This window comes from Salvelinus alpinus, chromosome 10, assembly GCF_045679555.1.
Source record: "Salvelinus alpinus chromosome 10, SLU_Salpinus.1, whole genome shotgun sequence".
Lineage (NCBI taxonomy): Eukaryota > Metazoa > Chordata > Actinopteri > Salmoniformes > Salmonidae > Salvelinus > Salvelinus alpinus.
Genome location: NC_092095.1, coordinates 49,178,882 through 49,205,331, shown reverse-complemented (window position 1 = coordinate 49,205,331; position 26,450 = coordinate 49,178,882). Strand labels below are relative to the sequence as shown.

The window sequence follows — 26,450 nt, the reverse complement described above, 5'->3', positions numbered from 1 at the left end:
CTACATGACTGCTTTATCCATCACAAAAATGTACTCCTTCCTTCCCACAAAACCTACCTGTCTTCTCACCTGGCTACTGTAAAAAATATTGTCTATGTGAGCTTCACCTCAAACTACAATTTCAAAGTTTTTGATGTCCTCACATGTGGTGGACTGGGAATAGAAATTGTCTCTGGGATTTCTAACACACTGGCTCATTTCCCCCCCCCCTTGAAGACCCCACAACAACCATGTTTTTCTTCCTCGAGGCCTCCATTATTAGCCAGATAATGATCATTTTGCATTTTTCCCACTAGGCAAAAAAAGGACCGGCCCTTCTGGCCTTTGCCAGAAATGCCAGATGTGCAGTCCACCCCTGTGTCCTCTACTGCGAGTTATTCTGTGCCCTGTCCAAGAGAAAAGCTTGAGAACTTCTCGCGACATGCTGATTAGAGGTCTGTCAACCAATTAGATACATGCAACGGTGTTCCTCCTGACTCAATGACCTCTGCTCATCACGTACATCCGCCCAATCGAAGGAATGGACGGAAATAATAAACTGTGATGAAAAACAACATATGGCAGTCTATGAAGGAAGTAGGTCTACATAGTGCCTCTTCTTCGCCCATTTTGGATACAGGTGTTGTTTACAGTATCGATAATAAAGCTTGAAAATGACATGTAGTAGCCTAGGCTGGAATTAATGACGTTAACCTCGGCAGTGAGTTTATCTCTGAGGTCAATGATTAGCTAACTTCGGGTATTTACCGAGGGGTGAAAGAGCACTTGTGAATGTGTCCCGATTAACTCTCAAACTGGTGAAAGAGACTGGGATATATTCAACTGAAATTGGAAATACTGGTATTATCTGGTAATTACCTAATTATTTAATTGTTTCTCCACTTTGAATTGTCATAATTGAATATATTGAACTTTGGAATGCAGGCAGTTGTTTCGTGCATAAAGGTAATTTAGCCAACCTGTCAGAACATTTGAGGTGGGTATATAGCCTGTGTAGATAGTATACATACTGAAGGACTAGCTTTGTATGATAACTATTTGTAAATTGCATATTACTGTAAATCATTTTCCTTTTTTCAACTTCAGTAATGGACCCATTTGACGCAATGTCTCCGCGCAAGGTTCTGGAGCGCGTCTCTACTCTGCTGGGATGCAGCCAGACATCGAATGAAGTAGCCACATATCTGGACAATCACGACGAACTGAAGCATCTACGTGAACAGTTTCTATTACCCAAAGTTGCAGAACTCCCTCCTTGTAAGTAAAATGGCAAGCAGGCTTTTTATGCACTGGCTAGTTGCTTCTCCGTCTCCCCATAGCAGTCTGTGATGAAATTATTATCTTATGTGTAGAAAAACCTTTACTAACTTGTGGCCAGAGTTTTTCTGGCTACAATGAGCCTTGCTTGCCCCAAATTAGTCGAAAGAATGGGCTGCTGTATAGTCACTACGGGGAGCTCTTTCTAGAGCACCCGGTTAAATTGTGAATTAGAGCGTTAATTCTTTTTTTTTTTTTTTATGTTTAAACTAGTGAGAAATATACTGTACGCGATTATTGAAAGCATCTGTGAGTTTGCTTGGATTTACATCCGAAATTAAGACATTTAACTATTTTGCCAAATATAATTAATGTATATTACACTACTTTACACAAGCTGACTTTTTGACCACGTCGAATTGGATGGAATTCCACATGCTTTTTTACCTCAGATTGGTGATGTTCGTATAACAGTTTTATAGTCAACATGACACAAAATCAATTGCTTATAACATATCAATATCTTTAGTTTTGTACGGTTGATTTAGTCACACGCGCTGGGCGTTGCATGATTATAAAAGCAGCTATCATTTTCTCAAATTGCACGGATAATTCGGGGCGGTCTCTGTAAACGTCGCTGGCCACACAATGATTTGACAGTCAAAGTATCACGTAAATAGCAGCGAACCGTTGTCACTGTTGATACATCCTATGGTGTGTCGTGATTCGTTGAAGTTAACTAACAGAAAAAGTATTTTTGTTTGTTTGTTTCCTTTTCCATGCAACAAAATGTAGCTAGCTGTTTCTACAAATTGTCCTCTAACCAGTGATGTACACATTATTCCCATGTTCTGTGTGGTTTAGGCAAGTTGTTTAAGAACAAATTCTTATTTACAATTACGGCCTACCCCGGGCCAAACCTGGACGACGCTGGGCCAATTGCGCACCGCCCTATGGGACTCCCAATCATGGCCGGATGTTATACAGCCTGGATTCGAACCAGGGACTGTAGTGATGCCTCTTGCACTGAGATGCGCCACTCGGGAGCCCCAAAACAGTGTTTCTGTTTCTATTCCTGTATCAAAATTCAACATTCCAAAATGTAGCTGATGGTACTGCAGGTTGTCCTCTAAGCAGTGATGTTTTTTGAGTTGTGGTAGTTTCAACATGCAGAACTGCTTTGACTCAGCGACATTTGTGGGTTTTCAAGCATGAACTGCTCATTTCAAGTCCTGCCACAACATCTCAATTGGGATTAGGTCTGGACTTTGACTAGGCCGTTCCAAAACTTCAAATGTGTTGCTTTTAAGCCATTTTGATGCATACTTGATTGTTTGTTTTGGATCATTATCTTGCTGCATGACCCAGCTGCGTTTCAGCTTCAGCTCACAGACGGATGGCCTGACATTCTCCTGTAGAATTCTCTGATACAGAACAGAATTCATGGTTCTTCGATTTAAGGCACAGTCCACAGGTGAAGAACAAATTGTCATCTTGGCTGGTTTTGCTTGTAAATCATTTTTTTGTTTTATTACAAACATTTTAATATTTTTCATGTGAGGTCCTGAGACAGCAAAGCATCCCCAAACCGTCACACTACCACCACCATGCTTGACCGTTGGTATAAGGTTGGTATAGGGTTCTTACTGTGGAATGCAGTGTTAGGTTTTCACCAGGCATAATGGGACCCATGTCGTCCAAAAAGTTATACTTTTGACTCATCTGTCCATAGAACATTCTTCCAAGAGTCTTGATGATCATCCAGGTGCTTTTTGGAAAACTTGAGTCAACTTTTTGGATGAGATGATACCCATGGACAATTACAGAGTGAAATTGAGTATTGAGAAATATTTTATTGACAGTTATTAAAATGGACATTTATGTACCCTGATCAACTGCAAATGTTTTCAACCTGTCAGTACGAGTAGTTATTGAGTGTAAGGGAGCAATTACGTTTTCACACAAGGGAATTGGGTGTTGCATAACTTTGTTAATTTAATCAAATATGTATATTTTAATTTATTCGTAAACTCACGTTCATCTTCTATTAGGTTTTAGTTGAAGATCTGATAACATTCAGTATCAAAAATATGCAACAATAGAGAAAATCAAAAAGAGGCAAATACTTTATCACGGCATTATGTGTAGATAGTACATTATATGCATAGGTTTTCAATATATCCCACTGTTTCTGCATATTGGTTATTGATTTGGATAACTGTCTTGACATTGGGCTATTTATTAATGACTTGTCATCAAGAAGCAGCGACAGCATCGTTTTCAACTTAAGTTTTTAGGAATTTAAATGGAACTTTCAACATGAATTTCCAATGCTATTGTTCCAATGCTATCAGATAAAAACTGCGGAATGACTCCGAAAATATGCTGGGATTGATTTATTTTGTTGATACTGTATACCAGAAATCACCAAAATGGTTTTGCTCTGCCTACTGTATACAGTTGAAGTCGGAAGTTTACATACAATACATTTAAACTCAGTTTTTCACAATTCCTGACATTTAATCCTAGTAAAAATTCCCTGTCTTGGTGTCAGGTTTTGGCCAAGACTGTTCGGGTTTTTGGTCACTAGATGTCCCCATTGCACCTTTTTTGTACCTTTTGTTTTTCTTGCTCCAATTATTGTTTGCACCTGTAGGTCATTCCCTTGTTAGTATTTAATCCCTGTGTGTTCCTTAGTTCCTTGCTCTGTGTTTGTAAGTTAGCACCCAGCCCCAGCCCAAGCCTTGTTTTATTCAGTGTTTTCTCTTGTTGGATTTGTCAGGTTTTGGCCAAGACTGTTCGGGTTTTTGGTCACTAGATGTCCCCATTGCACCTTTTTTGTACCTTTTGTTTTTCTTGCTCCAATTATTGTTTGCACCTGTAGGTCATTCCCTTGTTAGTATTTAATCCCTGTGTGTTCCTTAGTTCCTTGCTCTGTGTTTGTAAGTTAGCACCCAGCCCCAGCCCAAGCCTTGTTTTATTCAGTGTTTTCTCTTGTTGGATTTTCCAGAGGTTCTCTGGTTTAGTTTTGTGTATTATTTGAGTAGTCTTTTGAGGTTTGTTTTTCCCTGCTGTTTTTTACCACTTTGTGGAGTTTCTTTAGTATTTTGGAGGATTTCCATTTTTTGTGCCTTTTGGCTTGATTTTTGGACATTGTGGTTTTAGTTTCTTTGCCTGGAGATTTTGTTCTTTATTAAACCACTATCGCTAGTACTGCTGTGTCTGCCTCATCTTCTGGGTTCTGACGATTATTAGTGACTGTTTCTCGCACCGGGTCCTGACACTTGGGTCATTTAGGGTCACTTCTTTATTTGAAGAATGTGAAATGTCAGAATAATAGTAGAGAGTGATTTATTTCAGCTTTTATTTCTTTCATCACATTCCCAGTGGGTCAGAAGTTTAAATACACTCAATTAGTATTTGGTAGCATTGCCTTTCAATTGTTTAACTTGGGTCAAATGTTTCGGGTAGCCTTCCACAAGCTTCCCAAAATAAGTTGGGTGAATTTTGGCCCATTCCTCCTGACAGAGCTGGTGTAACTGAGTCAGGTTTTAGGCCTCCTTGCTCGCACACACTTTTTCAGTTCTGCCCACAAATTTTCTATAGGATTGAGGTCAGGGCTTTGTGATGACCACTCCAATACCCTGACTTTGTTGTACTTTAGCCATTTTGCCACAACTTTGGAAGTATGCTTGGGGTCATTGTCCATTTGGAAGACCCATTTGCGACCAAGCTTTAACTTCCTGACTGATGTCTTGAGATGTTGCTTCAATATATCCACATCATTTTCTTTCCTCATGATGCCATCTATTTTGTGAAGTGCACCAGACCCTCCTGCAACAAAGCACCCCTACAACATGATGCTACCACCCCCGTGCTTCACGGTTGAGATGGTGTTCTTTCGCTTGCAACCCTTTTTCCTCCAAACATAACGATGGTCATTATGGCCAAACAGTTCTATTTTTGTTTCATCAGACCAGAGGGCATTTCTCCAAAAAGTATGATATTTTTCCCCATGTGCAGTTGCAAACCATAGTTTGGCTTTTTTTATGCCGGTTTTGGAGCAGTGGCTTCTTCCTTGCTGAGCGGCCTTTTGACTATTGTTTGTACAGACGAACGTGGTATCTTCAAGCGTTTGGAAATTGCTCTCAAGGATGAACAGTCAATACTTAGTGTATGTAAACTTCTGACCCACTGGAATTGTGATACATTGAATTATAAGTGAAATAATCTGTCTGTAAACAATTGTTGGAAAAATTACTTGTGTCATGCACAAAGTAGATGTCCTAACCGACTTGCCAAAACTATAGTTTGTTAACAAGACATTTGTGGAGTGGTTAAAAAAACAAGTTTTAATGACTCCAACCTAAGTGTATGTAAACTTCCGACTTCAACTGTACATGTAGGTCTACAAGATCCTACATACAGTGAGGAAACGGCCTCCCTGGTCAGGTATAATGTGGTCAAAAAATATTTGCTGCTGGGATATGTATTATAGCTGGAAGCGAGATACTCACAACATATGGGTTGAACTGAAAAAAGGAGATGACTAAGCACTTTCATTTAGCTAACTAAGTGTTTGAAAGTTGAATCATTTTAATGACATATTCTTCAACTGTAAAACAAAAGCATCTTTCTGAGGTCAAGAAGCATGCCGTGATTTGAACAATGCAGGGAAACCTCTTCGAATAAATGTGTGGATCGATTGTGCTAATGCACTGTTAATGTTACCTTAGCTGACCTTACGCTTGTGGATGGCACCAAGGAATGCATTTACTTTGTGGGGAACTCACTTGGCCTCCAGCCCAAAATGGCCAAGAAGTACATTGACGAGGAGTTGGATAAATGGGCTAAAACGTAAGTTTTTCCATCAACGTTTCCCCCAATGTCCTCTTTATGACACTGAATCAGCTGAAGTTTTTAGTCAACTATTTCAAGTACAGTAATGGTCATTTGATGATGACATGTCCCCCCTGAACCTTTCTCTTTTTAAAGCTATTGTCCTATCTGTGAAATGTGTATCCTATCCTTGTAGCTGTGAGCATTGTTTTAATGTGTTCTGTTTTACAGGGGGGTTCATGGCCATGTGCAAGGCTCTCGACCTTGGGCCTGGGCGGAGAACAATATAGAGGAACTCATGGCTAATGTGGTTGGTAAGTTCATACAATAACACATGTTCAATGCATTATCAAATACAATGCATTACCATTTAACTTTCTATGTTAGTTGTATGATCATAATAGATATCATGAGCTACGGCTGAGATGGGGCTATTTAACGATGCATGTTGGCACCTTTACAGGCGTTTTACACCGATATGCGAACAAAGGGTTTCAATATACAGTCATCACGGTTCTCTATATGGTCATTGTTCCCTTTTTCACACAGCACTGTTAAAAGCCTGTAATTTCCAGCTCTCATAACATCCGTGGTTAAATTGTCAGGTAATTCTGATAGGTTATTATCGTTCTGTCCGGGCTGTTGAAAATGAGTGACAGAGAGACCTCCTATCTGTGATTGGTTTTAAAAGGTAATTGCACCTTGGCATTGTGCTATCTTTTGCAGAGTGCAAAGTACAACCAAACCAAACAGCTGAAGGCCGTTATGCATGCAACTCAGATGCCTTTTTGTGTGGAAAATGTACTTTGGAAAATGTAGGTTGTGATAGCTTAAATGCTATTAGGTAAACATGTGTTCTAAAGTTATATCAGAGGAATGGGAATTAAATCACCTGTGTGTTTGCATATGCGCGAACAGGGGCTAAAGCTGAGGAGGTTGCCTTGATGAACGGGTTAACAGTTAATCTGCATATTCTGTTGGTAAGATAACGTCAGACTTTTATACAAATTGCCAACGTAAACATACACTATACATTATATACCGAGACTTTACATTAACAACATGTTATATATTTGCTTTACAGCTGTCTTTTTACAAACCTACAGCAAAACGTCACAAAATCCTTCTTGAGGACAAGGCTTTCCCCTCAGACCATGTGAGTAATTCCAATGACACAGCACTTGTTTTAAACCTACAGGATGTTGGTGTAATGACTGCAGGTCATTTTGTGTTCAAAGTCATTTGCATTCTTCAACCGCATTTCAAACATAATTCATGTTTTTGCCCGAAAAAGAACCCGTTTGACAGTTGTAATCTACTTGAAAGTGTGCAGAGACTACTCTTCATCATTTACCCTGTCGTAATAGAATAGTCACCTGTTGTTATTCCCATTAGATGTTATCTGTTGTCTCTGTGTTGGTGGAGGAGAGTGGGGTAAATTGACCCACTTTTGTTTTACCATGTTCATCATGTGTAATTTCTTCAGTATGCTGTAGAATCTCAGATCCAGTTGAGAGGATATGACTCTAAGCAGAGCATGCTGCTCATGAAGCCCAGACCGGTAAACTAGTCTTAATTTTTTTCTAAAATCACCTTTGGGGAATAGGACTTAAATAAGAACTTTTATTTGCACCTTTCAAGGTACCCAAGGACATTGAGAATAAAGAGTCAAATTGAGTGTTGAGAAAGTGTTTATTAACAGTTATTAAAAGTGACATTTTATATACCCTGATCAACTGCTGTGTTTTTTTACCTGTCAGGGCGAGGAGGTGCTGAGAACTGAGGACATTCTGAACACGATAGAAAAGGAGGGAGATTCCATTGCAGTGGTCCTGTTCAGTGGAGTGCAGTATTACACCGGACAGCTCTTTGATATGGCCGCCATCACCAAAGCAGGGCAGAAGAAGGTAAAAGGCCTACTTTAGAACCACTCATCTGTCTTTTTCTCGCCTGCAGTGAGACCCTAACATATTATTTTTTTTTTAAAGGGGTGGGTCTTTTTGGGAAATGTTATTTCAACTTTTGAATGAATTCTTAATTGTCTATAAACTACTTCTAAACCCTTTACAAATCCCCTTAGAGCAAGGTTCAGCCACACCTGTTGCTGATGTGTATAAAATCGAGCACTGAGCCATGCAATCTCCGTAGACACAAATTGGCAGCAGAATGGCTTTACTGAAGTGCTCAATGACTATCATCGTGGCACCGTCATATTTTTTGTACCTCTTTTTCTCCCCAAATTTGTGAGATCCAATTGGTAGTTAGTCTTGTCCCATTGCTGCACCTCCCGTATGGACCCGGGAGAGGGCGAAGGTCGAGAGCCGTGCGTCCTCCGAAACACAACCCCGCCAAGCCGCACTGCTTCTTGACACACTGCTCGCTTAACCCGGAAGCCAGCCACACCAATGTGTTGGAGGAAACACCATATACCTGGCGACCGTGTCAGCGTGCATGCGCCCGGCCCGACACAAGAGTCGCTAGAGTGCAATGGGACAAGGCCATCCCGGCCGGCCAAACCCTCCCCTTACCCGGGCGAAGCTGGGCCAATTGTGCGCCGCCTCACGGGTCTCCCGGGCTCGACACAGCCCGTTATCGAACCCGGATCTGTAGTGATGCACTGCCTTAACCCGCTGCTCCACTCGGGAGGCCTAGTTCGTAAAATTTCTGCCCTGCTAGAGCTGCCCCTTCAACTGTAAGTGCTTTTATTGTGAAGTGGAAACAACTAGGAGCAACAACGGCTCAGCCGCGAAGTGGTTGGTCACACAAGCTCACAGAACGCGACCTCCGAGTGCTGAAGCACGTAAAAATCGTCTGTCCTTAGTTGCAACACTCACTACCGAGTTCCAAACTGCCTCTGGAAGCAACGTCAGCACAAGAACTGTTTGTCGGGAGCTTCATGAAATGGGTTTCCATGGCCGAGCAGCCGCACCCATGCCTAAGATCACCATGCGCAATGTCAAGCATCGGCTGGAGTGGTACAAAGCTCGCTGCCATTGGACTCTGTAGCAGTGAAAACGTGTTCTCTGGAGTAATGAATCACGCTTGACTATCTGGCAGTCCGACTGACGAATCTGGGTTGGGTGGATGCCAGGAGAACACTACCTGCCCGTCTGCTTTAATGTTTTAATCAAATTTTATCTCTATTAGTAGTCTACAAATTATTTGTAATAATGTTCCGGCCTCTGACCCGCCGCTCAAGAAAAAAATCAGCCCACAGCTGAATCTATTATATGATCCCTCTCCTTATCTTGATGGAGTTTTATAAAGGTTCAATTTAGACAGTCAAGGGAGTAACACTGCCCTCTGGTGTTCAAACTCTGATACTGTCACAACATTGCGACAAAGAAGTGAAATGGATGAGTCTTTGTGTATAATCAGTGGTTAAATTGGGCTGGAGTCACACCCGCCTACTCTCCTTCTAGATTCTATTTTTTATAGTGAACCCTTATATCAAAGGGGGCACAAGCATGATCTATGCATTATTATACTCGCACAATCTGGATTCCCTGAACTCTCTTTAGAACCAATGGGAAGAGGATTTAGGTGAACAACTTTCAGACGAAACTTGGCAGAGTATGCTTCAGAGAATACATGCTTAATCTATATGTCGAATACATGCTGTAATTTAATTTAAAATAGTTAATAGGCTGCATTGGTCAAAGGCACAATTATCCAAGATTAGACCAGGAATAGATCCCACTTGTGATCGATGTAAGCAGGCTCCTGCTACTTTATTAAATGTTTTGGATATGCCCGGAATTGTAAGATTTCTGGATATCAATTTTTTTAGACGTTTTCTAGACTTATAGAACCTTCTGCCTTTTTTGCATTATTCGGAGTGGCACCACAGGGAGGCCCCTCTAAACAGTTCGATGGGCAACATGCTGGCATTTACTTCTCTTCTAGCTAGACATCTTTTTCAGTGGAAGGACCGGTTTCCTCCTGCTTTTAACCGTTGGATAAAGGAAGTTGTGCAACATCTCAAGCTAGAGAAAATACTCTACTCCGTTAGGGGATCTGCAATTACATTTTATAATATCTGGCAACCTTTCCTATCCTTTGTAGATAACCCAGCTAATTTCACCCAGCTAACTCCATAAACCAACCCAAATTAGAATTTGTATAATTATTTGCACTCTATTTTTTTATTACATTTAAAAAAAAAAATTGTCTTATCTTTGTATTTGTAAAAAACGATTTGATTATATTACTCATTGTATATCATGTCTGCTTTAAGTCTGGTTTTGTGGTGGGGCTCTGTTAGAGCATGGGGGTGGGTTTGATTTGGTGGGGGATCCGTGTGTGTTCGGCCCTCTACCTGTTCTGTCTGTTATCTATATAATCATAAATGCCAAATTAAAATAACTTGGTGTCTAGAACCGGGCTCCTGCACCTTGGGTCAAAAGGAGAAACAGACGGAGCCAAGCTCCAGCAATTTGAAGGTTTTGAAGAGAAAAATAGGATAAACCAAGGTTAGGATTGAACATATGGCTATAGTTGAGGTTAGATTTATGCAAAGTTGGGGTTAGGGTTGTGGTTGACCTGGGATGTGGACATGAAGCTAGGGTTAGTGTTAGGCTTGAACTGGGATGTGGACATGAAGCTAGGGTTAGTGTTAGGCTTGAACTGGGATGTGGACATGAAGCTAGGGTTAGTGTTAGGCTTGAACTGGGATGTGGACATGAAGCTAGGGTTAGTGTTAGGCTTGAACTGGGATGTGGACATGAAGCTAGGGTTAGTGTTAGGCTTGAACTGGGATGTGGACATGAAGCTAGGGTTAGAGTTGTGGTTGAAGTTAGGGTTAGAGTTGTGGTTGAAGTTAGGATTAAACTGGGATGTGGACATGAAGCTAGGGTTGTGGATGTGGTTAAGGCTAGGGTTAGGGTTCATCAGGGATGTGGATATGAAGTTTGAATTGTGGTTGAGGGTTAGAGTTGAACCAGGATATGAACATGAACCTAGGATTAGTGTTAGAGGGGCTCCACTGTATTCCTAATTCAACCCCTGTTTATAATGGATAATAGCCATTGTGTATAGTCAACATATTTGATCATGCTTCTATCTATTGTATAATGTTATTGTTAACATTGGCTTTTGAGTTAATGAAGCATGTTATTTAAAACAAAAAAGCATTTTGTCAGACAGAACAGCTGCTCCAACAGCGTCCTCTGTTGTCAGGGATGTGTAACAATTTGACGTGATTGGTTCGCCGGATTTGTCTGCGTTCACCTCATGCAAGTGTGTGATGCCCATTCCAATTCACTACATGCGGAGAATGACATTTGTCAAATAAATAGCAGTGTGTTGACAAGGAACTAAATGTTGACACTCAGGAGATGTCAAACCAAACGCACGCACGCATGCACACACACACACACACACACACACACACACACACACACACACACACACACACACACACACACACACACACACACACACACACACACACACACACACACACACACACACACACACGCCTCCCCTCTCTGTCACATTTAGCAGGGCAATCAAAACAACCAGACTTAGTCAGTCCTAATGATCCTCAGCATAATACCCCCACTAGGAATACATGAATAATTTATTAAGCTTGTCTTAAAAAGACACGCACGCACGCAAACGAACACACACACACACAGGCAAAACAAACAGACACAGACACACACACGCGCACGCTGATGAACTGCCTCTGATGCGTCCTGACTGCACAGCTTCGGCCTGCTGCCCTTAGCATCTGGCATGACGGTGCGTTTTTGCTCTTCCCACAGGGCTGCTACGTTGGTTTCGACTGTGCACACGCAGTGGGCAATGCAGAGCTGAAGCTGCACGACTGGGGAGTGGACTTTGCCTGCTGGTGCTCCTACAAGGTCAGCATTGGGGTTTGTGTGGCGAAATCAAGGCAAATGAACTGCTGGCAGTGGCTTCACGCTGTTTCCTGTCCAACACCTGCTGACACAGGAAGACAACAATATGTGGGGTAGAAATGTACTTGTCCGAGCTTAGTATTTCCAACAATGATTCTCTTGCAGTTGTCATCGATGCCCATTTCAAATATTGTAGATTATCATTGGTCTTCAATATTGTACAAAATAGGCAGATAAACTATGCAATGTGTTGGTAAGAGTTATTTTGTATTCATGTGTAGTATGTGAATTCTGGAGCTGGTGGACTGGCTGGAGCTTTTATCCATGAGAAGAATGCACATACAGTCAAGCCTGCGTGAGTATGACAGTGCAGTACAGCTCAGATTTGTGTTCATATTGCGTGTTGACATATGTTTTAACTACTTGTTACTTTTTCTCTCAGGCTCACGGGATGGTGGGGTCATAACTTGAAAACAAGGTTCCGCATGGATAATGGTATCAACATATTTGTGATCATGTTCTCATTTTAGTCCCGATACTGGGGACACATTGCAGAATGTTGCTTCAAGTTGGCATTGTCGGTCTCTAAGCAGGGATATCCATGAAGCTTGATTTACACTGACATCTTGTGGTCATTTTAGGGTATTACAGAAAATAGGTTATACTGTGTTCATTTCACCATTTCAGTCAAGCCAGAACCCAAATGAGTTCATCACGAACATCCAACATTTTTTCTTACCATAGAAATGGATCTACTACCTGGTATAAGTGGCTTTCGGCTATCAAACCAACCCATCCTGCTGGTGTGTCCACTGCAAGCCAGTTTAGAGGTGATTGGAACCATTTTGGTTTTTCATATCTATTTCATACAGCAGATATTAGAACTTGTTTGTACTCATCTCGCTAATCATGGAGTTTAAAAGTGACCTGTAAAAGGTTGTAACTGTTATAATAAGCAGGGTTGGTGTCAATTTCAGTCAATCTAGGAAGTACAGTGAATGTCAAATTCTCTTCAGTGTTTTTCAATTAGGAGAATTTGGAATTGGAATTTGGTTTACTTTCTGAAATGACTGGAATTGAAATGGAATTGAGCCCAGCCATGGCAATAACTGATTAGTTGTCAATCTTTGTCAATACGTCCAGGTCTTTGCTATGACCAGTATGGCAGCTCTGAGGAAGAAGTCCAGACTTCTGACAGGTTATTTGGAGTGTCTGATCCAGCACTACTACAACAAGGACGAGTCCCAGCCTCACAAGCCCTACGTCCATATCATCACTCCCTCCCACCCTGAGGAACGAGGCTGCCAACTCTCCCTCTCTTTTTCTGTCCCCATCGCAGCCATATTCCAGGAGCTGGAGAAGAGGGGCGTCGCTGTGAGTGGCTTCATATATAATAAACTCAGCAAAAAAAGAAACGTCCTCTCACTGTCAACTGCGTTTATTTTCAGCAAACTTAACATGTTTAAATATTTGTATGAACATAACAAGATTCAACAACTGAGACATAAACTGAACAAGTTCCACAGACATGTGACGAACAGAAATTGAATAATGTGTCCCTGAACAAAGGGGGGGTCAAAAGTAACAGTCAGTATCTGGTGTGGCCACCAGCTGCATTAAGTACTGCAGTACATCTCCTCCTCATGGACTGCACCAGATTTTCCAGTTCTTGCTGTGAGATGTTACCCCACTATTCCACGGCACCTGCAAGTTCCCGGACATTTCTGGGGGAAATGGCCCTAGCCCTCACCCTCCGATCCAACAGATCCCAGATGTGCTCAATGGGATTGAGATCCGGGCTCTTCGCTGGCCATGGCAGATCACTGACATTCCTGTCTTGCAGGAAATCACGCACAGAACGAGCAGTATAGATGGTGGCATTGTCATGCTGGAGGATCATTTCAGGATGAGCCTGCAGGAAGGGGACCATATGAGGGAAGAGGATGTCTTCCCTGTAACGCACAGTGTTGAGATTGCCTACAATGACAACAAGCTCAGTCCGATGATGCTGTGAGACACACCGCCCCAGACCATGACGGACCCTCCAACTCCAAATCAATCCCACTCCAGAGTACAGGCCTCGGTGTAACGCTCATTCTTTCGACAATAAACGCGAATCCGACCATCACCCCTAGTGAGACAAAACCGTGACTCGTCAGTGACGAGCACTTTTTGCCAGTTCTGTTCCAGCGACGGTGGGTTTGTGCCCATAAGCGATGTTGTTGCCGGTGATGTCTGGTGAGGACCTGCCTTACAACAGGCCTACAAGCCCTCAGTCCAGCCTCTCTCAGCCTATTACGGACAGTCTGAGCACTGATGGAGGGATTGTGTGTTCCTGGTGTAACTTGGGCAGTTGTTGTTGCCATCCTGTACCTGTCCCGCAGGTGTGATGTTCGGATGTACCGATCCTGTGCAGGTGTTACACATGGTCTGCCACTGCGAGGACATTGCAATTTCTTGCCCTGGCCACATCTGCAGTCCTCATGCCTCCTTGCAGTGTATTAACGACTGTTCCACAAGTGCCTGTTCATTCATTGTTTATGGTTCATTGAACAAGCATGGGAAACAGTGTTTAAACCCTTTACAATGATCTGTGAAGTTTTTGGGATTTTTACGAATTATCTTTGAAAGACAGGGTCCTGAAAAAGGGACGTTTCTTTTTTTGCTGAGTTTACAATCATAGTACATTATTGACGAGTTTCCCAGACCCATATTAAGCCTAGTCTGGACTGAAAAGTGCTCTCTAAAATAAAATACAAATTCACTTTTTTTTTTTTTTAATCCATTGACCATGCTTTTTAGTCCAGACGTGGGTTTACATGTAATTTGGGTACGGAACACACATTCTTAATATGTATGCTGAACAAAAATATAAATGCAACATGTAAAGTCTTGGTCCCGTGTTTCACTAGCTGAAATAAAAGATCCCAGAAATGTTCCATACGCACAAATGTTGTGCACACATTTTTTTACATCCTTGTTAGTGAGCATTTCTCCTTTGCCACGATAATCCATCCATCTGACAGGTGTGGCATATCAAGAAGCTGATTAAACAACCGCAGACCACGTGTAACCACCCCAGCCCAGGACCTCCATATGCAGCTTCTTTACCTGCAGGATCATCTGTCTGTAATAAAGCCCATTTGTGGGGGGGGGAATTAATTCTGATTGGCTGGGCCTGGCTCCCCAGTGTGTGGGCCTATGTCCTCCCAGGCCCACCCATGGCTGGGCCCCTGCCCAGTCATGTGATATCCATAGATTAGGGTATAATTAAATTTATTTCAATTGACTGATTTCCTTCTATGAACTGTAACTCAGTAAAATCTTTGAAATTGTTGTGTTTATATTTTTGGTCAGTATAAATGTTTTATGCATGATTATACAAACATAGATTTGAATCTATGTTTTGTAATTGACTATTGCTGTTTTGATCTATTCTCTCCATGCGATCTCAGTGTGACATGAGGGAACCCAACGTCCTACGCATCGCTCCGGTACCGCTGTACAACTCCTTTAGTGACGTACACCGCTTCATCACTGTTCTAGGATCAGCTTTGGCTGCCAGCAAAGAACTACAACAATGATAGAAACAGTCTTTTATTGTTACTCCACCTTTTTAATATTTTTGTCAGTGCGGTATAAAAACATCCGGTTTTTATCGACAATGTGCTGGAGTCACTGACATGTCTTCTGAACTACTGTCCCAAAGAATTGCAATATGTTTTGCCTAGGCTATTCAGTAAAACAAAATTGGTTGGAATTGTATTCCTACTCAAAATTTAGTGGGACAAGTTTGTTACTATACAATGTCAAATAAAAGCAAATAGTCAATTACTGTGAATCTCAATTCAAGATGAGCTTCTGCATTTATTAATTTTTTTTTTATTGAACCTTTATTTTGAAAGGGAGTCGATGCTGAGACCAAGGTCTCTTTTCCAGATGAGCTCTGTATAGATCAACAATACACATCAAAATACAATAAACACATGAAACTACAACTCACATGCAAATTAAAATGCCAGGACAGAGAAAAGCTTGGACTGGGCTGAGCCAGAGCTGCTGTTCCGTGATGGTGGGAGGGCCAATAGACCAGACGTGGCAGAACAGAATACTCTGGTCTGGGTGAAGGGTATGAGCAGAGCCTGTAGGTAGATAGGGACAGTTCCTCTTGCTGCTCCGTAGGCAATTACCATGGTCTTGTAGTGGATGCGAGCTTTGACTGGAAGCCAGTGGAGTGTGCAGAGGAGTGGGGTGACATTGTAGACCTTGGGGAGGTTGAAAATCAGGCGGGCTGCAGCGTTCTGGGTAAGTTGCAGGGGTTTGATGGCACAAACTGGGAGCCCAGCCAGCAGTGAGCCTGGATTCGGACCTGTGTGTAGGGTCGTACACTAGGGATGTTGTAGAGCATGAACCTGCAGGAGTGAGCCACTGCTTTGATGTTTGCAGAGAACGACAGGGTGTTGTCTAGGGCCACGCCAAAGTTCTTTGCACTCTGGGAGGGGGACACTGGGGTTGTTAACCATGATGGAGAGGGCAGGCCTTCCCCGGGAGGAAGAGCAGCTCTTTCTTGTTGAGCTTGGGGTGGTGGGCCGACATCCAAGCTGAGATATCTGCCAGGCACGCAGAGATGCTTGACGTGACCTGGGTGTCAGAAGGGGGGAAGGAGAAATGTAGTTGAGTGTCATCCACATAGCAATGATATGAGAGACCATGTGAGGATATGATGGAGCCGAGTGACTTGGTGTATAGAAAGAAGAGGAGAGCCCTGGGGGACACCAGTAGTGAGAGTACGTGGTGCAGACACAGATCCTCTCCACGTCACCTGATAGGAGCAGCCTCCAAGAGTGTGCGTAGCCTGAGATGCCCAGCCCTGAGAGGGTGGAGAGGAAGATCTGATGGCTCATGGTGTCGAAGGCAGTGGATAGATCTAGGAGAATGAGAACAGAGAGAAAGTCAGCTTTGGCAGTGTGGAGAGCCTCCGTGACACAGAGAAGAGCAGTCTTGGTTGAGTGACCCGTCTTGAAGTCAGACTGGATAGGGTCAAGAAGATTGTTCTGAGGGAGATAGCAAGAGAGTTGGTAAGAGACAGCACATTCAAGTGTTTTGGAAAGAAAATAAGTGATACCAGTCAGAGGGGTCAAATCAATCAATTAATCAAATGTATTTATAAAACCCTTTTTACATCAGCAAATGTCTCACAGTGCTATACTGAAGCACGGTGGCTAGGAAAAACTCCCTTGAAAGGTAGGAACCTAGGAAGAAAACCAGAGAGCAACCAGGCGCTGAGCTGCGGCCAGTCCTCTTCTGGCTGTGCTGGGTGGAGATTATAAGTACATGGCCATATAAGGCCAGATTGTTCTTCAAGTTGTTCAAATGTTCATAGATGACCAGCAGGGTCAAATAATAATCACTGGTTGTAGAGGATGCAACAGGTCTGTATCTCAGGAGTAAATGTTAGTTGGCATTTCATAGACAAATATTCAGAGGTCGAGAAAGCAGGTGCAGTAGAGAGAGAGAGTCGAAAACAGCAAGTCCGGGACAAGGTAACGTCCGGTGACCAGGTCAGGGTTCCCTAACCTCAGGCAGAACAGTTGAAACTGGAGCAGCAGCATGACCAGGTGGACTGAGGACAGCCAGGAGTTATCGGGCCAGGTAGTCCTGAGGCATGATACTAGGGCTCAGTTTCTCCGGGAGGGGAGGGAGAGAGGGAATGAGAGATGAGTCCTCAGTAATGACTTGAAGGTCGATACCAAGTCTCTCACATGGATAGGCAGACCATTCCATAAGAATAGAGCTCTATAGGAGAAAGCCCTGCCTCCAGCTGTTTGCTTAGAGGAGGCCTGCGTCTTGTGACCGTAGTGTCAAGTGTAGGTATGTACAGCAGTACCAAAACAGAGAGATAGGTAGGAGCAAGCTCATGTAATGCTTTGTAGGTTAGAAGTAAAACCTTGAAATCAGCACTTGCCTTAACAGGAAGCTGATGTGGAGAGGCTAGTACTGAAGTAATATGATTGGTTCTAGTCAGGATTCTAGCAGCCCTGTTTAGCACTAACTGAAGTTTATTTACTGCTTTATCCGGGTAGCCGGAGAGTACAGCATTGCAGTAGTCTAATCTAGAAGTGACAAAAGCATGGATTAGCCTTTCTGCATAATTTTTGGACAAAAAGTTTCAGATTTTTTGCAATGTTACGAAGATGGAAAAAAGCTGTCCTTGAAATATTCTTGATATGTTCGTCAAAAGAGAGATCAGGGTACAAAGTAACGCAGAGGTCCTTCACAGTTTTATTTGAGACTACTGTACAACCATCAAGATTGTCAGATCCAACAGTAGGTATCTTTGTTTCTTGGGACCTAGAACCAGCAGCTCTGTTTTGTCTGAGTTTAAAAGTAAAACAATTTACGCCATCCACCTCCTTATGTCTGAAACATATGCTTCCAAGGTAGGCAATTTTGGGCCTTCACCATGTTTTATCGAACTGTACAGCTGTGTTTCATCCACATAGCAGTGAAAGTGTACATTGTGTTTTCGAATGACATCACCAAGAGGTAGAATATAGAGTGAAAACAATAGTGGTCCTAAAATGGAACCTTGAGGAACGCCAAAACTTACAATTGATTTGTCAGAGGACAAACCATCCACAGAGACGAACTGATATATTTCCAACAGATAAGATCTAAACCAGGCAAGAACTTGTCCGTGTAGACCAGGGGTGGGCAACTCCAGTCCTCGTGATTGGTGTCACACTTTTTCTCCATCCCTAGCAAACACAGCTGATTAATCAAATTGTATTCTAAACTGAAGATCATGATTAGGTGATCATTGGAGTCAGCTGGGGCAAAACTGTGACACCAATCAGGCCCTCGAGGACTGGAATTGCCCACCCCTGCTGTAGACCAATTAGGGTTTCTTATCTGTCCAAAAGAATGTGGTGATCGATGGTGTCAAAAGCAGCACTAAGGTCTAGCAACACGAGGACAGATGCATAGCCTTGATCTGACACCATTAAAATGTAAATTACCACCTTCACGAGTGCAGTCTCAGTGCTATGATGGGGTCTAAAACCAGACTGAAGCATTTCATATACATTATTTGTCTTCAGGAAGGCAGTGAGTTGCTGTGCAACAGCTTTTTCAAAAACATTTGAGAGGAATGGGAGATTTGATATAGGCCGATAGTTTTGACATTTCCGGGTCAAGGTTTGGCTTTTTCAAGAGAGGCTTTGGTACTGCCACTTTTAGTGAGTTTGGTACACATCCGGTGAATAGGGAGCCATTTATTATGTTCTGTTCAACATAGGAAAGCCAACCACAGGAAGTATCTCTTTCAGTAGTTTAGTTGGAATAGGGTCCAGTATGCAGCATGACGGTTTAGGGACCATGACTATTTTCATGAATGTGTCGAGATACAAGTTTAAAAAACTTGAGTGTCTCCATTGATCCTAGGTCTTGGCAGTTCTGTGCAGACTCAGGATAACTGAGCTTTGGAGAAATATGCAGATTCAAAGAGGAGTCCATAGTTTGCTTTCTAATGATCATGATCTTTTCATCGAAGAAGTTCATAAATGTATCACTGCTGAAGTGAAAGCTATCCTCTCTTGTTGAATGCTGCTATTTAGTTAGCTTTGTGACAGTATCAAAACTAAATGTTGGAATGTTCTTATTCTCCTCAATTAGGTTGGAAAAATAGGATGATCGAGCAGCAGTGAGGGTTATTCGATATTGCACAGTACTGTCTTTCCAAGCTAGACGGAAGACTTCCAGTTTGGTGGAGCGCCATTTCCGTTCCAATTTTCTGGAAGCTTGCTTCAGGGCTCGGGTATTTTCCCGCGAGCAAACTTGTGACAAATGTTTGTTTTTAGGGGTGTGACTGCATCTAGGGTATTACGCAAGGTTACATTTAGATCCTTAGTTAGGTGGTTAATCGGTTTTTGTACTCCAACGTCCTTGGGTAGGTGGAGGGAGTCTGGAAGGGCATCTAGAAATCTTTGGGTTGTCCGAGAATTTATAGCACGTCTCTTGATGATTCTTTGTTGGGGTCTGAGCAGATTATTTGATGAGATTGCAAACGTAATAAAATGGTAGTCCGATAGTCCAGGATTATGAGGAAAAACATTTAGATCCACAATATTTATTCCACGCGACAAAACTAGATACAGGGTATTTCTGTGGCAATGAGTATGTCCGGAGACATGCTGGACAAAACCCTTTGAGTCGATGATGGCTCCGAAAGCCTTTTGGAGTAGGTCTGTTGACTTTTCCATGTGAATATTAAAATCACCAAAATTGTGAATATTATCTGACATGTCTACAAGATCCGAATGGAATTCAGGGATTTCAGTGAGGAATGCTGTATACGGCCCAGGAGGCCTGTAAACAGTATCTATAAAAAGTGATTGAGTAGGCTGCATAGATTTCATGACTAGAAGCTTAAAAGAGGAAAACGCAGTCATTTTTTTTGTCAATTGAAATTTGCTGTCATAAATGTTAGCAACACCTACGCCTTTGCGGGATGCGTGTAAATAAATGAGAGGCCTCATGTAAGAGGTTAACACAGTAAATTCATCAGGCTTGAGCCGTGTTTCAATCAGGCCAATCACATAAAGATAATGATCAGTGATTAGTTCATTGACTATGTTGGTTTCTTGAGGAGGGGAGCGACTCGGGACATTTTGAAGTCAGAGGGGACGCAGCCAGTGGTCAGGGATGAGTTGATGAGGGAAGTGAGGAATGGGAGAAGGTCTCCAGAGATGGTCTCCCTACCAGGGAGGAGGGGATGGGGTCGAGCGGGTAGGTTGGTGGGATGCCTGACTTCACTAGTTGCAGCATTTAATCTGGAGAGAGAGGGAAGAAAGAGATCAAGGTGTAGGTTAGTTCTGTTTGAGTGGGTCCAGTGGCTCAATAGGCTGAGTGAATGAAAAGTGGATGTCGTCGAGGGAGGGGTGGATGATTAAGGAGGAAGGAGTTTCCTTAGAAGAAGCCTATTTTAATTCTTAATTTTTTTACTAACTCATCAACATGCTTTTTGAAATATAGCTTTTCGTTAATATAGCTTTTCGTCAAAATAACATATACTTGGTTTTACTTGCATTATGTACCAATTTCAGTTCAACAAAGGCTTTCTGCAAGGCAATAAAGACAGATTAAAGTTCTGAAAGAGCCTGGTCAGCTGTGGGGCAATAGCATTCACCACAGTGTCATCTGCATACAGGTGAAAGTATTATTTTTTTTACAGGTAAACCAATATTGTTAATTTAAATAGTGAAAATAACCGGACCAAGAATCGATCCCTGTGGGACACCCTTTATTATGTCAAGAAACCCGGATTTAACACCGTTAGTAAAAACACACTGTTTTCTGTCCTTTAAATACATTTCAAACCAGCCTCTGAATAAGTAATGAATGAGCCACAGTGTCGAAGGCTTAAGACATGTCAATGAAAAAGGGCCACAAAATGTTTCTTTTTATCTGGTCTGAAACCTGACTGGTGTACATTTAGAATACATTTTGTAGTTAAAAAGTATCTAAGTTGAGTATTTACCGAGGCTTCTAGAACTTTTGCTAGTCAATGGCGGTCGGTGGCATTTATTTATATTTTTTGAGTATGGTCTTATTTCTATTACAACATATTGGATGACTGTCATTGTCATGTTTTGTCATTGATTATCATGTCTTGTCCCTGTGCTTCCCTTCTATTCGTTTCCCTCTGCTGGTCTTATTAGGTTCTTTCCCTTTTTCTATCCCTCTCTCTCCCCCTCCCTCTCTCCCTCTCTCGCTCTCTCTCTCTCTATCGTTCCGTTCCTGCTCCCAGCTGTTCCTCATTCTCCTAACTACCTCATTTACTCTTTCACACCTGTCCCCTATTTTGCCCTCTGATTAGAGTCCCTATTTCTCCCTCTGTTTTCCGCTTCTGTCCTTGTCGGATCCTTATTTGATGTTTGCTGTTCTGTGTCCTTGTTCCGCCCTGTCGTGTTTTTGCCTTCTTCAGATGCTGCGTGTGAGCAGGTGTCTATGTCAGCTACGGCCTGTGCCTTCCCGAAGCGACCTGCAGTCTGTGGTCGCGTCTCCAGTCGTTCCTCTCTACTGACGAGAGGATTTCAGTTTTCCTGTTTTGGATTTACCTAAGATAATATCCAGGAGTATCGTTTTTTTGTTTAAGACTGGAATAAAGACTCTGTTTCTATTAAGTCGCTTTTGGGTCCTTATTCACCAGCATAACAGAAGGATCCGACCAAGAATGGACCCAGCGACTACGGATTCTCGCAACACTGCCGTCGAGTTCCAGGGAGCAATGCTCGGCAGACACGAGCAGGAATTGTCTGCTGCTCGTCATGCCGTTGAGACCCTGGCCGCTCAGGTCTCCGACCTTTCAGGACAGTTTCAGAGTCTTCGTCTCGTGCCACCAGCTACTTCCTGGTCTTCCGAGTCTCCGGAACCTAGGGTTAATAACCCACCATGTTACTCTGGGCAGCCCACTGAGTGTCGCTCCTTTCTCACCCAGTGTGATATTGTGTTCTCTCTCCAGCCCAACACATACTCAAGAGAGAGAGCTCGGATCGCTTACGTCATATCACTCCTTACTGGTCGGGCTCGGGAGTGGGGCACAGCTATCTGGGAGGCAAGGGCTGAGTGTTCTAACGATTATCAGAACTTTAAAGAGGAGATGATACGGGTTTTTGATCGTTCAGTTTTTGGGAAGGAGGCTTCCAGGGCCCTGGCTTCCCTATGTCAAGGTGATCGATCCATAACGGATTACTCTATAGAGTTTCGCACTCTTGCTGCCTCCAGTGACTGGAACGAGCCGGCGTTGCTCGCTCGTTTTCTGGAGGGACTCCACGCTGAGGTTAAGGATGAGATTCTCTCCCGGGAGGTTCCTTCCAGCGTGGACTCTTTGATTGCACTCGCCATCCGCATAGAACGACGGGTAGATCTTCGTCACCGAGCTCGTGGAAGAGAGCTCGCGTTAACGGTGTTCCCCCTCTCCGCATCTCAACCATCTCCTCCCACCGGCTCAGAGACTGAGCCCATGCAGCTGGGAGGTATTCGCATCTCGACTAAGGAGAGGGAACGGAGAATCACCAACCGCCTTTGCCTCTATTGCGGTTCTGCTGGACATTTTGTCATGTCATGTCCAGTAAAAGCCAGAGCTCATCAGTAAGCGGAGGGCTACTGGTGAGCGCTACTACTCAGGTCTCTCCATCAAGATCCTGTACTACCTTGTCGGTCCATCTACGCTGGACCGGTTCGGCTGCTTCCTGCAGTGCCTTGATAGACTCTGGGGCTGAGGGTTGTTTTATGGACGAAGCATGGGCTCGGAAACATGACATTCCTCTCAGACAGTTAGGGAAGCCCACGCCCATGTTCGCCTTAGATGGTAGTCTTCTCCCCAGTATCAGATGTGAGACACTACCTTTAACCCTCACAGTATCTGGTAACCACAGTGAGACCATTTCCTTTTTGATTTTTCGTTCACCTTTTACACCTGTTGTTTTGGGTCATCCCTGGCTAGTATGTCATAATCCTTCTATTAATTGGTCTAGTAATTCTATCCTATCCTGGAACGTTTCTTGTCATGTGAAGTGTTTAATGTCTGCTATCCCTCCTGTTTCTTCTGTCCCCTCTTCTCAGGAGGAACCTGGTGATTTGACAGGAGTGCCGGAGGAATATCATGATCTGCGCACGGTCTTCAGTCGGTCCAGAGCCAACTCTCTTCCTCCTCACCGGTCGTATGATTGTTGTATTGATCTCCTTCCGGGGACCACTCCCCCTCGGGGTAGACTATACTCTCTGTCGGCTCCCGAACGTAAGGCTCTCGAGGATTATCTGTCTGTTTCTCTCGACGCCGGTACCGTGGTGCCTTCTTCCTCTCCCACCGGAGCGGGGGTTTTTTTTGTTAAGAAGAAGGACGGTACTCTGCGCCCCTGCGTGGATTATCGAGGGCTGAATGACATAACGGTTAAGAATCGTTATCCGCTTCCCCTTATGTCGTCAGCCTTCGAGATTCTGCAGGGAGCCAGGTTCTTTACTAAGTTGGACCTTCGTAACGCTTACCATCTCGTGCGCATCAGAGAGGGGGACGAGTGGAAGACGGCGTTTAACACTCCGTTAGGGCATTTTGAATACCGGGTTCTGCCGTTCGGTCTCGCTAATGCTCCAGCTGTCTTTCAGGCATTAGTTAATGATGTACTGAGAGACATGCTGAACATCTTTGTTTTCGTTTACCTTGACGATATCCTGATTTTTTCACCGTCACTCGAGATTCATGTTCAGCACGTTCGACGTGTACTCCAGAGCCTTTTAGAGAATTGTCTCTACGTGAAGGCTGAGAAGTGCGCCTTTCATGTCTCCTCTGTCACATTTCTCGGTTCTGTTATTTCCGCTGAAGGCATTCAGATGGATCCCGCTAAGGTCCAGGCTGTCAGCGATTGGCCCGTTCCTAAGTCACGTGTCGAGTTGCAGCGCTTTCTCGGTTTCGCTAATTTCTATCGGCGTTTCATTCGTAATTTCGGTCAAGTGGCTGCCCCTCTCACAGCTCTGACTTCTGTCAAGACGTGCTTTAAGTGGTCCGGTTCCGCCCAGGGAGCTTTTGATCTCCTCAAGAAGCGTTTTACATCCGCTCCTATCCTTGTTACTCCTGACGTCACTAAACAATTCATTGTCGAGGTTGACGCTTCAGAGGTGGGCGTGGGAGCCATTCTGTCCCAGCGCTTCCATTCTGACGATAAGGTCCATCCTTGCGCTTATTTTTCTCATCGCCTGTCGCCATCGGAACGCAACTATGATGTGGGTAACCGCGAACTGCTCGCCATCCGCTTAGCCATAGGCGAATGGCGACAGTGGTTGGAGGGGGCGACCGTCCCTTTTGTCGTTTGGACTGACCATAAGAACCTTGAGTACATCCGTTCTGCCAAACGACTTAATGCACGTCAAGCTCGTTGGGCGTTGTTTTTCGCTCGTTTCGAGTTCGTGATTTCTTATCGCCCGGGAAATAAGAACACCAAGCCTGATGCCTTATCCCGTCTCTTTAGTTCTTCTGTGGCTTCTACCGACCCCGAGGGGATTCTCCCTGAAGGGCGTGTTGTCGGGTTGACTGTCTGGGGAATTGAGAGACAGGTAAAGCAAGCACTCACTCACACTGCGTCGCCGCGCGCTTGTCCTAGTAACCTTCTGTTCGTTCCTGTCTCTACTCGTCTGGCTGTTCTTCAGTGGGCTCACTCTGCCAAGTTAGCTGGCCACCCCGGCGTTCGGGGTACGCTTGCTTCTATTCGCCAGCGGTTTTGGTGGCCTACTCAGGAGCGTGACACGCGCCGTTTCGTGGCTGCTTGTTCGGACTGCGCGCAGACTAAGTCAGGTAACTCTCCTCCTGCCGGTCGTCTCAGACCGCTTCCCATTCCTTCTCGACCATGGTCTCACATCGCCTTAGACTTTATTACCGGTCTGCCTTCGTCTGCGGGGAAGACTGTGATTCTTACGGTTGTCGATAGGTTCTCTAAGGCGGCACATTTCATTCCCCTCGCTAAGCTTCCTTCCGCTAAGGAGACGGCACAAATCATCATTGAGAATGTGTTCAGAATTCATGGCCTCCCGTTAGACGCCGTTTCAGACAGAGGCCCGCAATTCACGTCACAGTTTTGGAGGGAGTTCTGTCGTTTGATTGGTGCTTCCGTCAGTCTCTCTTCCGGGTTTCATCCCCAGTCTAACGGTCAAGCAGAAAGGGCCAATCAGTCGATTGGTCGCATATTACGCAGCCTTTCTTTTCGAAACCCTGCGTCTTGGGCAGAACAGCTCCCCTGGGCAGAATACGCTCACAACTCGCTTCCTTCGTCTGCTACCGGGCTATCTCCGTTTCAGAGTAGTCTTGGGTACCAGCCTCCTCTGTTCTCGTCCCAGCTCGCCGAGTCCAGCGTTCCCTCCGCTCAGGCTTTTGTCCAACGTTGTGAGCGCACCTGGAGGAGGGTCAGGTCTGCACTTTGCCGTTACAGGGCGCAGACTGTGAGAGCCGCCAATAAACGTAGGATTAAGAGTCCTAGGTATTGTCGCGGTCAGAGAGTGTGGCTTTCCACTCGTAACCTTCCCCTTACGACAGCTTCTCGCAAGTTGACTCCGCGGTTCATTGGTCCGTTCCGTGTCTCTCAGGTCGTCAATCCTGTCGCTGTGCGACTGCTTCTTCCGCGACATCTTCGTACATCCGTTCGCACCCTGTCTTCCATGTCTCCTGTGTCAAGCCTTTTCTTCGCGCCCCCGTTCGTCTTCCCTCCCCCCCCCCGTCCTTGTCGAGGGCGCACCTATTTACAAGGTACGGAAGATCATGGACATGCGTTCTCGGGGACGTGGTCACCAGTACTTAGTGGATTGGGAGGGTTACGGTCCTGAGGAGAGGAGTTGGGTTCCATCTCGGGACGTGCTGGACCGTTCGTTGATTGATGATTTCCTCCGTTGCCGCCAGGGTTCCTCCTCGAGTGCGCCAGGAGGCGCTTGGTGAGTGGGGGGGTA

At 44.1% G+C, this 26,450-nt stretch overlaps 1 protein-coding gene across 4 annotated transcripts; it reads left to right on the top strand.

Annotated features, from left to right (window-relative positions):
• The first annotated feature begins 542 nt into the window (after positions 1 to 542).
• Positions 543 to 15,807, top strand: LOC139532140 (kynureninase-like). 4 transcript variants are annotated; one of them, XM_071329351.1, is made up of 14 exons: positions 543 to 576; positions 1,087 to 1,257; positions 5,994 to 6,114; positions 6,328 to 6,410; positions 7,015 to 7,076; positions 7,181 to 7,252; positions 7,583 to 7,657; positions 7,857 to 8,003; positions 11,865 to 11,963; positions 12,242 to 12,315; positions 12,403 to 12,455; positions 12,705 to 12,790; positions 13,104 to 13,334; positions 15,416 to 15,807. In XM_071329351.1, the coding sequence occupies exons 1-14, from the start codon at positions 558 to 560 to the stop codon at positions 15,542 to 15,544; spliced, it is 1,422 nt and encodes a 473-aa protein (XP_071185452.1). In that variant the 5' UTR covers positions 543 to 557; the 3' UTR covers positions 15,545 to 15,807. The 4 variants fall into 4 exon arrangements, 3 of the variants coding, with proteins under 3 accessions (XP_071185452.1, XP_071185453.1, XP_071185454.1); XM_071329352.1 differs by lacking the exon at positions 543 to 576 and adding an exon at positions 590 to 850; XM_071329353.1 differs by lacking the exon at positions 543 to 576 and adding an exon at positions 922 to 945.
• Positions 15,808 to 26,450: the final 10,643 nt, after the last annotated feature.

Coding starts and splice junctions, on each gene's coding strand:
- LOC139532140 (XM_071329351.1), top strand. Junction 6,411..7,014: donor ACTCATGGCTAATGTGGTTG/GTAAGTTCATAC, acceptor ATGCGCGAACAG/GGGCTAAAGCTGAGGAGGTT. Junction 7,077..7,180: donor TTAATCTGCATATTCTGTTG/GTAAGATAACGT, acceptor TTTGCTTTACAG/CTGTCTTTTTACAAACCTAC.